The following is a 13,842-nucleotide window of genomic DNA, read 5'->3' as shown; positions in this document are numbered from 1 at the left end:
CATTTGTGCAGATCCATGACGGATCCGCCCAAAACGCTAGTGTGAAAGTAGCCTTAAGGCTATGTGCCTCTGCTTGACCTTACTACAGGATCATAGTGACATAAAGCTGTCACTATGATCCGAAGAGCCAGACTCAGCATCACCACTGCAGGCCGGTGTTTACAAGTGAGGAGAGCCTGGGCTTTTACTTTCGGTTTCAGTCAGCTGGTCAGGGCCCCTCCCGCTCATTCAGTAGAGTGGAAAGAACTATTTAAACTTCCTATAAAAACAGCCATCAGCTGATAGTATGCCAAGGGGAGACAAGTAACACAAATACGGCCATGTTGGATGCAGCCTGATGTACAGGGCTGACGAGGTGTCCTGCCTGAAGCACAGCTGTCTGAGGAGCTGACTCACACATACACACAAACATATTTGCATTTTGAGGACGTTTCTGGAGATATCTGTCACACGTCTAATTGTGCACAAAGGGAGATGGACATTGATTATGTTTCCATTAAGGTGACTGCAGCTGACCCACAATCTGCTCCCGTGGCTTTCACAGGTAAATCATTTCAGTAGATTTTATCCAAATGACAGGAATTTGCATTTGTCTTGATTCAATGTCTATTGTACTCTCCTCTTAAAGGGAATGTGTCATTGGAAAATGATCTATTGTTTACATTAAGTTTTTTGGGGTAGAAATGTATTTTTAAACTCTTTATTACATTTCCAACTATACAAAATATTCTTAAACTATGCAATTTTCACATTAGTGACTATGCCTCAAAACATGTCAAGACGTAATGGAGGAGAACTGGTGTAAAGGCAAACTGCCTGGTTCTATGGGCAAATAAATCAGATTCCACCTTAAATTTTCCAATGGAGCTCTGAGAGATAAAAGGTGGAATATGATTGGTTGCTAAGTGTAATTAAGCCAGTTTTGATGAATCTTCCCCCAAAGTTCTTTGAGAGCAGCCACATGGGACAGGAGGGCGACCTCCCTGACTTCTATAGGAAATGTTTCTAGGTATGTTCAGTGACCTGTGCACATGGATGGAGAAGATGAGCCATCACCACTTTAGGCTACTTACACACTTGCGTTGTTGTTTTCCGGTATTGAGATTTGGAAGAGGATCTCAATACCGGGGGGAAAAAAATAGTTTTTAGTCTTTTTGCATTCTTAATGGGAAGAGCTTCATTCAGTTTGTCTTTCATTCCAGCAGCATTCTGTTTTGTGACCGGACACAAAACCGCTGCAAGCTGCGGGTTTGTGTCCGGTCATAAAGAAAAGGAAAAAATTTACCCAGCACTAAAAAGTTTACACCCCCCTCCTCCCCCCCCCCCTTTTTTTAGTTTGTCAACCGCATCCTAATGCAATGGATGCATCCTGATGTGCAAAATAAAAAAACAATCTGTTTAATCCCGCTGGTTATATCTGGCAATATAATCAGGGCCGGCGCCACCCATAAGCAGAGTAGGCCACCGTGTAGAGCGCACTCTTTCTGGGGGTCCCGGCGCTCTAGAGTCTGGCTGCAATAGAAGTCACAGTAGTGGTGTTGCGAGGCGGGTGTGGGCCTCACCAGGTGACATGTCTGGGGTGATCCCGGTCTGGACCAAACATGCACACCTGCGCAGCCAGCCCTGCCCCTTTAAACTTACACTGTCCTTGCACTATCCTCTTGAGCGCGTACAGCGTCAGGACGTAGTGTGCGCACTATGACCTGACTGCTGCATGCTGTCAGGTGACAGTGCAGCGTCAGAGGGAAGACGGGAGCTCGAGGAAGAGGAGCCGCAGCATTCTAGGTAGGTATTGTAGTATGTAGTTAGTTCTGCCTGCCGCAATGATTTCAGTTTTGATTGGGGGCTGAGTGGGGGGGGTCTTTGGGCTGATCTGAGGTCTGATGGGGGGGGGGGTCTGTGGGCGGGTCAAAGGGCGTGGTCAATGGGCTGCAAAATTAGCTTTTGCCTAGGGTGGCAAAAATCCTTGCACCAGCCCTGAATATAATCCTGTCTGTGATAATGAGATCACTGTTGAAACATTTCCTGTAGAGAGCAGAAAATCTTTACGTATTTTGGGCCTCACAGGCAGTGTGAAAACTCTAGATTAGGATATATATATATATATATATATATATATATGTGTGCAACATGAGGGGGGAAAAAAAAGTTAAATATAAAAACGAATTCAAACATTCCCCTTTAAAACTTTCCTGGATTAATGTTCTCGCTAATCTTAGCCATAAGAGGATATTGGCTACATCAAATAAGGCCTCATGCGTGCAACCGTTCCGTGATCTGGGAACCGCAGTTTGCAGTCTCCAATGCACAGGCAATATCCGTGCGGTGGCTGGGACGGATCAAGTTGAATGGGTCCGTGATCCTTCCGCACCGTAAACAAAAATAGAACATGTTCTATATTATACTTTTTTTTTTTTTTTTTTTTTTTTTTTTTTTTTTTTGCGGTGCGGAGGCATGGACAGTAACACCACGGAAGAACACTGTAGTGCTTCAGTGGTCTTCTGATCCGTGCTTCTGTTCTGCATCTCCTGGATTGCAGACCCATTCAAGTGAATGGGTCCGCATCTATGATGCGGGTGCACATGGCCGGTGTCCGTGTATTGCGGACCTGCTGTATGCGGGCCGCAATACGGCAATGGCCACGTTCATGAGGCCTAATGGTGCAGACACAGATCCTGTGCCTGCACTATGATGGTAACATAATTGTATGCTGAACTAACCATGAGGAACTGTAATGTCTCGGAGAAGGAAAGCATTCTGTGCTTGCCCAGCTGTAAGGAAAACTGCAATTCCCAGCAGGTCCTGAAGGTTTGCAGCTGTTGGGGCAAGCTGAGAGTTGGTTTCACATTAGATGGAAGTAATGGCAGTCACAAGGATTGGCTATGAATGTATTTACTTTATGTACGTATACTTCTATGGAGGGGACCATTTTATTTTTTAGCTGGTTATCTGCTGACTCTCCTTTTTTCTTTTCACCCTGTGTGTGTGAGCAATAAAAGTACTAATGATACACTGATCCCTCTGCCACTAGCACATTATGCAGTTCAGATACAGACTCCAAGATTTGGAAAGGTGACAGATCTTCTGCCTAAGCAGTGTGACATGCTCCTAATCATAATGTTGAGTGAATCGAAGCATCCCATGTGGAATTTCAATCTGAAGTTTAGATAAAATGCAAGGGCTGTTAAAAAATGTCCAGAAAAATGTGCATGAAAATCAGCCTACGGATGACATCCGTGTGCATTCCGTATTTTGCGGAACGGAACAGCTGGCCCCTAATTGAACAATACTATCTTTGTCCGTAATGCGGCCAATAATGGGACACGTTCTAAATTCTTTTAATTTTTTTTTTTTCCCTGACCCATTGAAATGAATAGTTCTACGCCCCCCAAAAAAAATAAAGGACACGGAAAGAAAATATGTTCGTGTGCATGAGCCCTAAGCGTAGTGTGTAAAATTGCAGGCAGTTCCCATGGATAGACCATTTCCTTTTCTAGGGGTTCAGCTGAGAAATGGGATGTGCTCCATATCCAGTCCCTGATATGTCTAAATAGGGCCGTTAGATTATAGTTCCTAATATTGGGTAATTGGAGACCCCCTTCCAATTTTAGTATGCTATCCAGGGCCTTTTCTTTTTCCATAAAAAGGTGAACGCGGATTGTATCCTTAAAATATCTACGTGTCTTAATAACTGAATCGTTTGCATTGGATATAGTAGTCTGTAAAAACTGACCATCTTTATAAGGTGAGCCCTTCCACACAACAACAGTAAATTCATCCAATTTTCCAATTCATGCTCTATTTTCTGAATTAAGAGGCAGTTTGTAAAAATTCTAGGGGGTCCATCCTATTTTAATCCCTAAATATGTAATGTGTTCGTGGGCTACTTCTGCCCGGTAATGCAAGGGAGGTTGTAGCCCGTTTCAGGGGCGTAGCTAGGTGACTGGGAGCACAGCAAATCTTTGTATGTCCCCTCCCCCACGCCCAATTTTCAATATTGAGCTGTTGATCTCATCATATTAGTCTCCATGAGCTAATTAAAAATATACATATTATTTTTTTACCCCCACTTTTTGATAAAAAATAGTTTTTATTTATATGCAAATTACCTTCCTAACGTGCCCAAGGGGCTGTCCCTCCGGACGTTTGTGCCCAGCTGTGCCTATTATCGCCAAGCCCAGTGCCGTCCCACTGATAATTATTCACTGCTGTCCTCGTCTTTTTTTTTCCCCTAAGTGCGCTGTAGTCTCGTGCATGCGCTGATGATCCTCACATCCAGGCCCGCGCAGTGTCCTGGCAGCAACCTCAAGTAATGTAATCGCGCATGCGCCAGAAAGCTGGCGCATGTGCGATTACACTACTTAAGGCTGCTGGCCCGGACGTAACATCAGCACATGTGCGAGACTACAGCGCACTTAGGAAAAAAAAGACGAGGACAGCAGTGAATAATTAACTGTGGGGCGGAGCTGTACTTGGCAATAATGGGCGCAGCTGGGCACAAACAGCCGGAGGGACAGCCCCTTGGGCATGTTAGGAAGGCAATTTGCATATAAATAAAAACAATTAAGGCTACTTTCACATTAGCGTTCGGGACTCCGCTTGTGAGTTCTGTTTGAAGGCTCTCACAAGCGGCCCCGAACGGATCTGTCCAGCCCTAATGCATTCTGAGTGGATGCGGATCCGCTCAGAATGTATCAGTCTGGCACCGTCTGCCCTCCGCTCAGCAGGCGGACACCCGAACGCTGCTTGCAGCGTTCGGGTGTCCGCCTGGCCGCGCGGAGGCGAACGTATCCGTCCGGAGTTACAATGGAAGTCAATGGGGGCGGATCCGTTCGAAGGTGACACAATATGGTGCATTTTTCAAATGGATCCGCCCCCCATTGACTTTCAATGTTAAGTCTGGACGGATCCGTCTGAATAAAAATTGTACTTAGACTTTTTTAGTAAAATATAATGCAGACGGTTCCGTCTGAACGGATACCATCGTTTGCATTATAGGAGCGGATCCGTCTGTACAAATACCAGACGGATCCGCTACGAACGCAAGTGTGAAAGTAGCCTTAACTTGACTGACACGCTGCCTTGTCGGCACAGGCCCCAAAGCAGCTGCTTACCCTGCTTACCCGATAGTTATGCCACTGGCCTGTTTCCTTGTAGTAAAAGCAAACTGCTTTTTCTAACATTGATTTTATAACCATTTACTGAGCCATAGTGGATCAGGGTGTCTAATACCAGTTTTAAGTGGAGATCTGGATTCTTCAAAAATATAAGATTATTGGCAAAACATGTGCGTTTTAATTTCTTTCCTGCCCACCCCTATCTCTATATTTATTAGTTTGTAGCATCAGTTGGGCTAAAGGTTTGAGGGTTATATTGAACAAAATGGGATAAAGGGCACCCCTGTCTCGTTCCCTTTTTCAGTTCTATTGTGTTTGAAAAGAAACCTGGTAAGTTGACTCTTGCTTGGGATTTTCATATAAAACTGCCAGATAGGTTCGGAAAGATCCCACTATTTCTATTTTCATTGACTGCTCCCAGCCAATTCCAGCAGACATTATCGAACGCCTTTTCGGCATCTATCGCCAGGAGTGCCGGGTTGTATTTCTTATCTGCCCTCCTTTGCCTATCTAGTGCTGTCAGAACTCTTCTTATATTCGCAGAACGTCCCCTTACAAAGCCCACCTGATGGCCTCCGATAAGGTCAGGCAGATAAAGGGCTAATCTGTTTGCCAGGTTTTGGACAGTAGCTTTAAATCTTGATTTATAAGCGATATTGGTCTATATGATGCAGGATGAGTTGGATTATTTTTTTCTTGTTTTGGGAGGACTTTGATGTACGCTACCTTTCCTGAGGGCAGTTTTTGCTCTCCCTTTTATGATGAAATTAAACAAAGTTGTCAATGTGGGCACTATTTCCTCCCCCATGCCCTTATAAAACCCATCAGGGCCTGGTGCCTTACCATTATGGATAGATTTGATTGTGGCTTTTAGCTCTTTCTGCGTTACCTGTGCATACAGTATAGCCAAGTAATCTTCCCCCATTTACGGTAAATTTATTTTCCAAATGCCTCCACAGTGGCACGGATTCACAGGAGGTTACCCCGCCTCCCCTAGGGACAGGAAACAACATGGATATCTTTAAATGGCCCCCTCCCCTTACCTGCTCCAGGTGTTTCCTGTCCCTCTGGGATGTGTGGATCCTCCTGTAAAGGACACGCACCGGCAGGAGTTTTCTTGGACGCCCAAATGAAGATTCCGAGGAGCACTTCCTAGTGTGCTGGGCGGAGAACAGGGCCGCTGAGCTCGTGGTGTGGCTCTTCCTGCTTCTCTGGCATAAGTCCTCTAGTGGAGGCAGCGTCAGTGCGCATTATTATTGCGATAAGACTGGCAGGTCACATGTGTAACATCTGAGTTATGTTAAACTTTTACCCCGCTACAACCTGTTCAATGTATTTCTACGGTCATCTGTGATTTATCTAATATTCTCACAAATGTTCATTGGAATCCTTGTTAAATATACTTTGCTGCAATTTTCATGTTCATTTTGCTCTTCCTGAGGCTTGCTCTACTAAGTGGGCTTCTTAAGTGGAGTAAAAAAAAAAAAGGAGTTTCCGAAAAGGAGTGAGTTGGAAACTGAGGTTGGATATAATTTCCTTGTGTGTTGTTGGCTTAATTCTAGGTAGTCCTTCAACTACAGCAGACGGAGTCTAATTTTAAATCATATTTACTGTTACCTTTTTACTGTTGTAATCCCCATTATGTGTTGCACAATTGACAATGCAGTCCAGTGCACATCTTGCATGATGTATGCAGTCCTGGAACAGCCGTTCGAGTGTGTAGATCTTTGTTCAAGATGTGAGCAAATTACCCGTTTGGAATTGAAAATAGAGTCTCTAAATGGGCAAGTTGCAACACTGAGAGGCATTGACAATTTGCAAAAGAGTTTGTTGTCACCGAGCAAGCACTCTTTGGGGTAGATGAGGGGGAGGGTGACAGAGGAGGTTGAGGAAAGTGAGGCGGCTAGCTGGGTAACAGTTAGAAAGCGGGGTAGAGGGAAGAGTGCCAGGGAGGCTAGCCCTGATCTGACACACCCCAACAAGTTTGCACATTTGGCAGATGAGGGGGATGGCAGTGCTGCAGCCAGGACACTTCCTCTGCCAGTCAGGAGAATGTCGGCTCCAGTAAGCAGGGAACCAGGAGAGCAGGGCAGGTCAGACAGGCGCTTGTAGTGGGAGACTCCATTATTAGGGGAACAGATAGGGAAATCTGTCACAAAGACTGATCGCAGAACAGTGTGCTGTCTTCCTGGCGCTAGAGTTCGACACATCGCGGATCGGGTTGCCAGATTACTGGGAGGAGCTGGAGAAGATACGGCAGTCATGGTCCATATCGGAACCAATGACAAAGTTAGAGGTAGGTAGGAGTCCTTAAAAAATGATTTCAGGGATTTAGGTCAAAAGCTTAGGGCAAGGACCTCAAATTTAGTATTTTCCTAAATACTGCCTGTACCATGAACCACACAAGAAAGGCAGCAGGAGATTAGGGAGATTAACAAGTGGCTCAAGAACTGGTGTAGGAAGGAGGGGTTTGGGTTCCTGGAGAACTGGGCCGACTTTTATATCGGCTACAGGCTCTATCGTAGGAAAGGGCAGCTGTTCTGGGGAGAAAGATGGCTAGAAGGTTGGAGGACTGTTTAAACTAGGGACTGAGGGGAAGGGAAATAGTGCAGATAGAGACCGGGGGCAAGGTAGTGGGACTGGGGGAGGAATGAAAAGAGGGACTAGAACAGTTCAGAAGGAAAGGTGTAGGGTAAAAAAATATACATAAACCTCTCAAATGTATGTATACTAATGCCAGAAGCCTGACTAATACAACTGGGGAGCTGGAATAAGTGATGTGTGAGGAGGACTATGACATAGTGGGAATAACTGAGACATGGCTGGATGATAGTTATGACTGGGCAGTTAATGTACAAGGTTAGTCTGTTTAGAAAGGATTGTCAAAACTGGAGAGGGGGAGAGGTTTGCCTTTATGTAAAGTCTTGTCTAAAGCCCACACTCCGTGAAGATATAAGTGAGGGCCATGAACATGTGGAGTCACTGTGGGTAGAGATACATGGAGCTAAAAACAATAAATTACTAATAGGAGTTTACTATAAACCACCTAATATACCAAAGTCCACAGAAAATCTACTACTAAACGAGAGACTAGGCAGCAAATCATAATGAGGTGGTTATTATGGGGGACTTTAACTACCCAGATATAGACTGGGAAACTGAAACTTGTATATCTCATAAGGGAAACAGGTTCTTGGCAATAACCAAAGACAATTACCTCTCCCAACCGGTTCAGGACTCGACTAGAGGGACAGCCATACTGGACTTAGTATTAACCAATAGGCCTGACAGAACAACAGACATGCAGGTTGGGGGACACCTGGGAAATAGTGACCATAAAGTAATAACCTTCCAATTATCATTTAAAAGAGCATTTCTACAGGGAGGAACAAAAATACCAAACTTCAAAAAGGCTAAATTTAGCCAACTAAGAGTCCATAGGCCGAACTAACTGGGACAAAGTCCTCAAAAATAAAAATACAGCCACAAAATGAGTAAAAAACATCCTAAAATCTCATTGTGAGAGGTACATACCGTATAGGAATAAAAGGTTAAGGAACAAAAAGAAACCAATGTAGATAAATAGAACTGTAAAGAAAGCAATAAATGACAAAAAGAAAGCATATAAATCACTAAAACAGGAGGGTAGCACTGAAACTAGAAGGAAAAAAATAGAACATGTAAAAAACAAAAGCGGCCAAACTAGAGACCGAGAGATTAATTGCCAAAGAGAGTAAAACTAAACCTAAAATGTTCTTCAATTATATAAATGTTAAAAAGTGTAAATCTGAAGGTGTCGGCCCTTTAAAGAGTAATGAGGGGGGAGTCTCAGAGAGCGATGAGAAGGCAAAGCTGTTAAATATTTTTTTTTTCTCCAATGTATTCACTGAGGAAAATAAACTGTCAGATGACATGCAGAATGCAAAAATAAATTCCCCATTAAAAGTGTCCTGTCTGACCCAGGAATAAGTACATCAGCGACTTAAAAAGATTAAAATGGACAAATCGCCAGGACCGGATGGCATACACCCCTGTATCCTAAGGGAATTAAGTAATGTCATAGCCAGACCCTTATTTCTGATATTTGCGGACTCTATACTGACAGGGAATGTCCCACAGGATTGGCATATGGCAAATGTGGTGCCAATATTCAAAAAGGGTCCAAAAACAGAGCCTGGAAACTATAGGCCGGTAAGTTTAACATCTGTTGTGGGTAAACAGTTTGAAGGTTTTCTGAGAGATGCTATCTTAGAGCATCTCAACGGAAATAAGCAAATAACGCCATATCAGCATGGCTTTGTGAGGGATCGGTCATGCCAAACTAATTTAATCAGTTTCTATGAGGAGGTAAGTTCTAGACTTGACAGGGGCAAATCAATGGATGTCGTATATCTGGACTTCTCCAAAGCATTTCACACTGTACCACATAAAAGGTTAGTATATAAAATGAGAATGCTCGGACTGGGAGAAAAACGTCTGTATGTGGGTACGTAACTGGCTCAATGATAGAAAACAGAGGGTGGTTATTACCGGTACACACTTAGATTGGGTCACTGTCACTAGTGGCGTACCTCGGGTCAGTATTGGGCCCTATTCTTCAATATATTTATTAATGATCTTGTAGAAGGCTTGCATAGTAAAGTATCAATTTCCGCAGATGACACTAAACTGTGTAAAGTAATTAACACTGAAGAGGACAGTATACTACTACAGAGGGATCTGGATAGATAGGAGGCTTGGGCAGATAAGTGGCAGATGAGGTTTAACACTGACAAATGTAAAGTTATGCACATGGGAAGGAATAATACAAGTGACCCGTACATACTAAATGATAAATGGTGGAGAATGCAGGAGACCTTAAGGCTGAGTTCACACGGGCGAGATTTCCGCGCGGGTGCAATGCAGTAGGTGAACGCATTGCACCCGCACTGAATCCTGACCCATTCATTTCAATGGGGCTGTGCACATGAGCATTTTTTTTCATGCATCACTTCTGCAATGCTTTAAAATCGCAGCATGTTCTATATTCTGCGTTTTTCACGCAGCCCTGGCTCCATAGAAGTGAATGGGGCTGCGTTAATAACGCATTGCATCTGCAAGCAAGTGCGGGTGCGATGCGTTTTTCACTGATGGTTGCTAGGAGATGTTGTTTGTAAACCTTCAGTTTTTTATCACGCGCGTGAAAAACGCATCAAAACGCATTGCACCCGCGCGTAAAAAACTGAACAACTAAACGCAATTGCAGCCAAAACTGACTGAACTTGCTTGCAAAATGGTGCGAGTTTAACTGAACGCATCCTGAACGCATCCGGACCAAATCTGTCACGCTCGTGTTTTTTTATTTAATGAAGAACAGCATCCATATGCTCTCCTACAGAATTTTTATCCACACAAAAAAATTTGAAATGTCAGGCGCAGGTCCTAACTGGGTATTGGTCTACTCAGTACTGATATCAGGTAAAAATGTGTATCCTATAGGTCTAAAGACCTTTGTGCCTCTCTCCTAGACTGTCATTTTATGCATTGAGCACTGTGAATTGAGGAGGATTTTTCTCCCCTTTCTAAAGATCTAACGAACCCAGCACTCGTGTTACAAACTCTTAATCCCTGAAGACTCCACATGTGTGGTGAAACATGTCGGGGGAGCTCTGATCCCATTTTTTTTAAAATATAAAAGCACTAGTGTTGTGAAACAAGGGGGCCGACCTGCAGGCGTTCCCCTGAATCTAATTGTAAGAAATAGAATTGAGAACCATAATGGAGAATATTTAGGAAATGGATTGTTTGGAGAAAGAAAGCTCAAATTGAGCAGGGAACCAGTATTAGATTGGCAGCTGTGATATCTAGAAAGTAAGCAAAATTTAAGCGAGTTGAACAGTGTAACAAACTATCTTACTAATTAATGTTGTCAACGGAGAGCAACTGATTATTAGAGCTTTTCAGTACACTCAGGAAATAAGCAGAATGTTTTAGATAATATATAAAAGGTGTTCTAACAAACCAGCTGCTAATAACTGATAAGACATCTCCCTATTATTGTAACAGTGGTGTGTGAAAGCTAACACAATCACTGCCCTAATATATCTATACCTAAATAATACCATTAATACATACAGAAGATTTGAAGAGAATTTTTTTTTTTTTATCCATAGTTGCGACCATCCTGTAATCCAGCAGTGGTGGCCATTCTTGCACACTATAGTAAAAAGCATCAACCTATGTGTTCCCACGGTCCTGGCCCTAAAGAGGCCGACTGCCACTGAATGAATGCAAGGTGGCTGTAATGGAAAAAATGAATCCAACCAGCAAAGGAAGCAATATAGACAATCGCAATACATTAGTAAGTGCCTGGTATTAACTACATGATAAGTGCCTTTTGCTGAAGTGAGACAACCCCTTTAAGTCTACAAATAATAATAGTGCAACGTAAGCCGCCTCCCCCTAGGGCCCTCTATATCGCGACCCAGGTTTAGTAGGAATGCCAAGTGGTATAGTGCAGCCTAAATATCTCTAAGTGTGTCACTGTGCTCCTATCTGGATACCGCTGGACCTCAGGGTTTGGCTCCGAAGCAATAAATAGGGGGAATTGAGGTATTTGAAAGATTAACTTGAGTCCAGACCTTGAAGTTCAATGGCAGATTTAGGCTACATGCACACGACCGTATGTGTTTTGCTGTTCGCAAAAAAAAACTGGCATCCGTATGCTTTTTTGCGGATCCATTGCCTAAAACTGACAAGAATAGGACATGTTGTTTTTTTATTTTATTTTTTCGGGGCTACTGAATGGAAATACTGATGCGGCCAGCTGTCCACACTTTTGGTGGACCCATTAAAAATGAATGAGTCCTCGTATCCGCCCCCCAAAAAAAAAAAAAAAAAACGCAAACAAACAACGTTTTATGTGCATGTAGCCTTACTTGAACAGTTTTTTTCAGGCTCTGTCTTGGTTCCAGCAGGCTTTGGCATGAACTGGCAGGCAAACTCAACTTGGCTTTCTCTCTGCTGTACTGACAGGCTATTTTAGTAACTTTGATTCCTTCTTTATGCTACACCACTCTTTAGTATGACTTAAGTTTCAGCCAAGGAATAGGTTAGTGTTTTGTCTGCTCCAACATGGAGTCTGAACCGGAGTACTCTAGAACTGCCCCACCTCCTTCTGGTAGCAAGCAGGACTTTCCCACTTCTGCCCAAAAGGGGGAGAATGGAAAGGGGAGTTCCATTCTGTGTAAGGATAGATCTGCCATATTTGCTGCCACCTGCTGGTAAACCAGGTAAATTGTATTTAACAGTTGCATAACAATATTCTAGATTCACATTGTGTTGAACCTGGTACAAAATGCATAAGAGGACATTGTGTTAGCCCATTAAAGACCATAGCAGGGTGCAGGAGTGGTAACACCACTCTGGGGTGTTACAATAGCAAACAGATTATGGCAGCACACTGTTTTACAGTACATGCAAATAGAACTAGGTATTAGAGATTATTACAATGTTACTATACCTATTATTATTATTATTATTATTATTATTATTATTATTATTATTATTATTATTATTATACATGAAAATCATTTATCAAATGTTTGGGCCCATCTACCAACGCCAAGGTGGCTTCTGCAGATTGGCTACCTAACACTAACTGTTCTAAGCCTACAATGTTTAGGAACCAGATAAGTTTATACTATGCTTAGAAGCCTTGGCCGTATGATTCAGCCACTGTCCTGATGGCACACACCTGCCTCTGCCACCATCTTGTGCACCCATCTCCCCACTCTGACTGGGCCACTATGTTGACTCCTCTCGCTGTTGCCACCACCACTCTGACAGGGCTACTAGTGTCCCTGTTTGGCCTTGTTTACATCACCATTTATTCCTCCCCTTCTGACTTGTCAGAAGAACCGAAAAATGAAACAGATGGATCCTGTTTGGAGCATCCATAAGTCGTCTATCACACTGTTAGGCCCCTTACACACGAGTGTGACGGCTTAGGTCCGGATGCGTTCAGGGTGCTTTCAGTGAAACTCACACTATTTTGCAAGCAATTTCAGTCAGTTTTGTCTGCGATTGCGTTCAGTTGTTCCGTTTATTTTTTTTCGTGCGGGTTCAATGCGTTTTCATGCGCGTGATAAAAAATTGTTTACAAACAACATATTTTAGCAACCATCAGTGAAAAACGCATCGCACTTGCTTGCGGATGCAATGCGTTTTTCACACAGCCCCATTAACTTCTATGGGGCCAGGGCTGTGTGGAAAACGCAGAATATAGAACATGCTGCAATTATTATAATTTTTTTTTTTCTTTTATATTTTATTTTTTAAGCAACGCAGAACTGATGTGTGAAAAACGCTCATGTACACAGACCCATTGAAATTAATCAGTGCGGGTGCTATGCGTTCACGTCACGCATTGCACCCGCGTGGAAAACTCGCTCGTGTGAAAGGGGCCTTAGTATTTTGCATCAGGCTTTGATCATGATTTAACAGCAAAGTGGGTCCAAAACACAGACATGTAAAGATTTCCATCACCACTTTGTTTTTGCCTTGCCAGTGCTGATCAAATACTGATGCAAAAAACTGACCAAATATTGACCGTGTGATAGATGCCATTAAAGTCCTGCATGCAGGACTTCTTTTCCATCTGAATAAAGCCTCCCCACTGTGTCATGGGGCCACTACTTGTATTCGTGACTAACCAAATAGGGAATCCATGTTGAAACAGCAGACA

The 13,842-nt window shown here is 43.2% G+C and overlaps 1 protein-coding gene across 2 annotated transcripts in view; it reads left to right on the top strand.

Moving 5' to 3' along the window:
- Positions 1-281: 281 nt before the first annotated feature.
- The window catches only part of LOC122943543, a 633,637-nt gene continuing 620,076 nt past the window's right edge, over positions 282-13,842 (top strand). For both annotated transcript variants that reach the window (XM_044301358.1, XM_044301359.1), the window contains exon 1: positions 282-544. In XM_044301358.1, coding sequence (XP_044157293.1) covers positions 475-544 — 70 coding nt within the window. In that variant the 5' untranslated portion in view covers positions 282-474. The remainder of the gene's footprint in view (positions 545-13,842) is intronic.

Source organism: Bufo gargarizans, chromosome 7 (genome assembly GCF_014858855.1).
Source record: "Bufo gargarizans isolate SCDJY-AF-19 chromosome 7, ASM1485885v1, whole genome shotgun sequence".
NCBI lineage: Eukaryota > Metazoa > Chordata > Amphibia > Anura > Bufonidae > Bufo > Bufo gargarizans.
The sequence above is the reverse complement of the archived record's forward strand: the minus strand, read 5'-3'. Positions and strand labels throughout refer to the sequence as shown.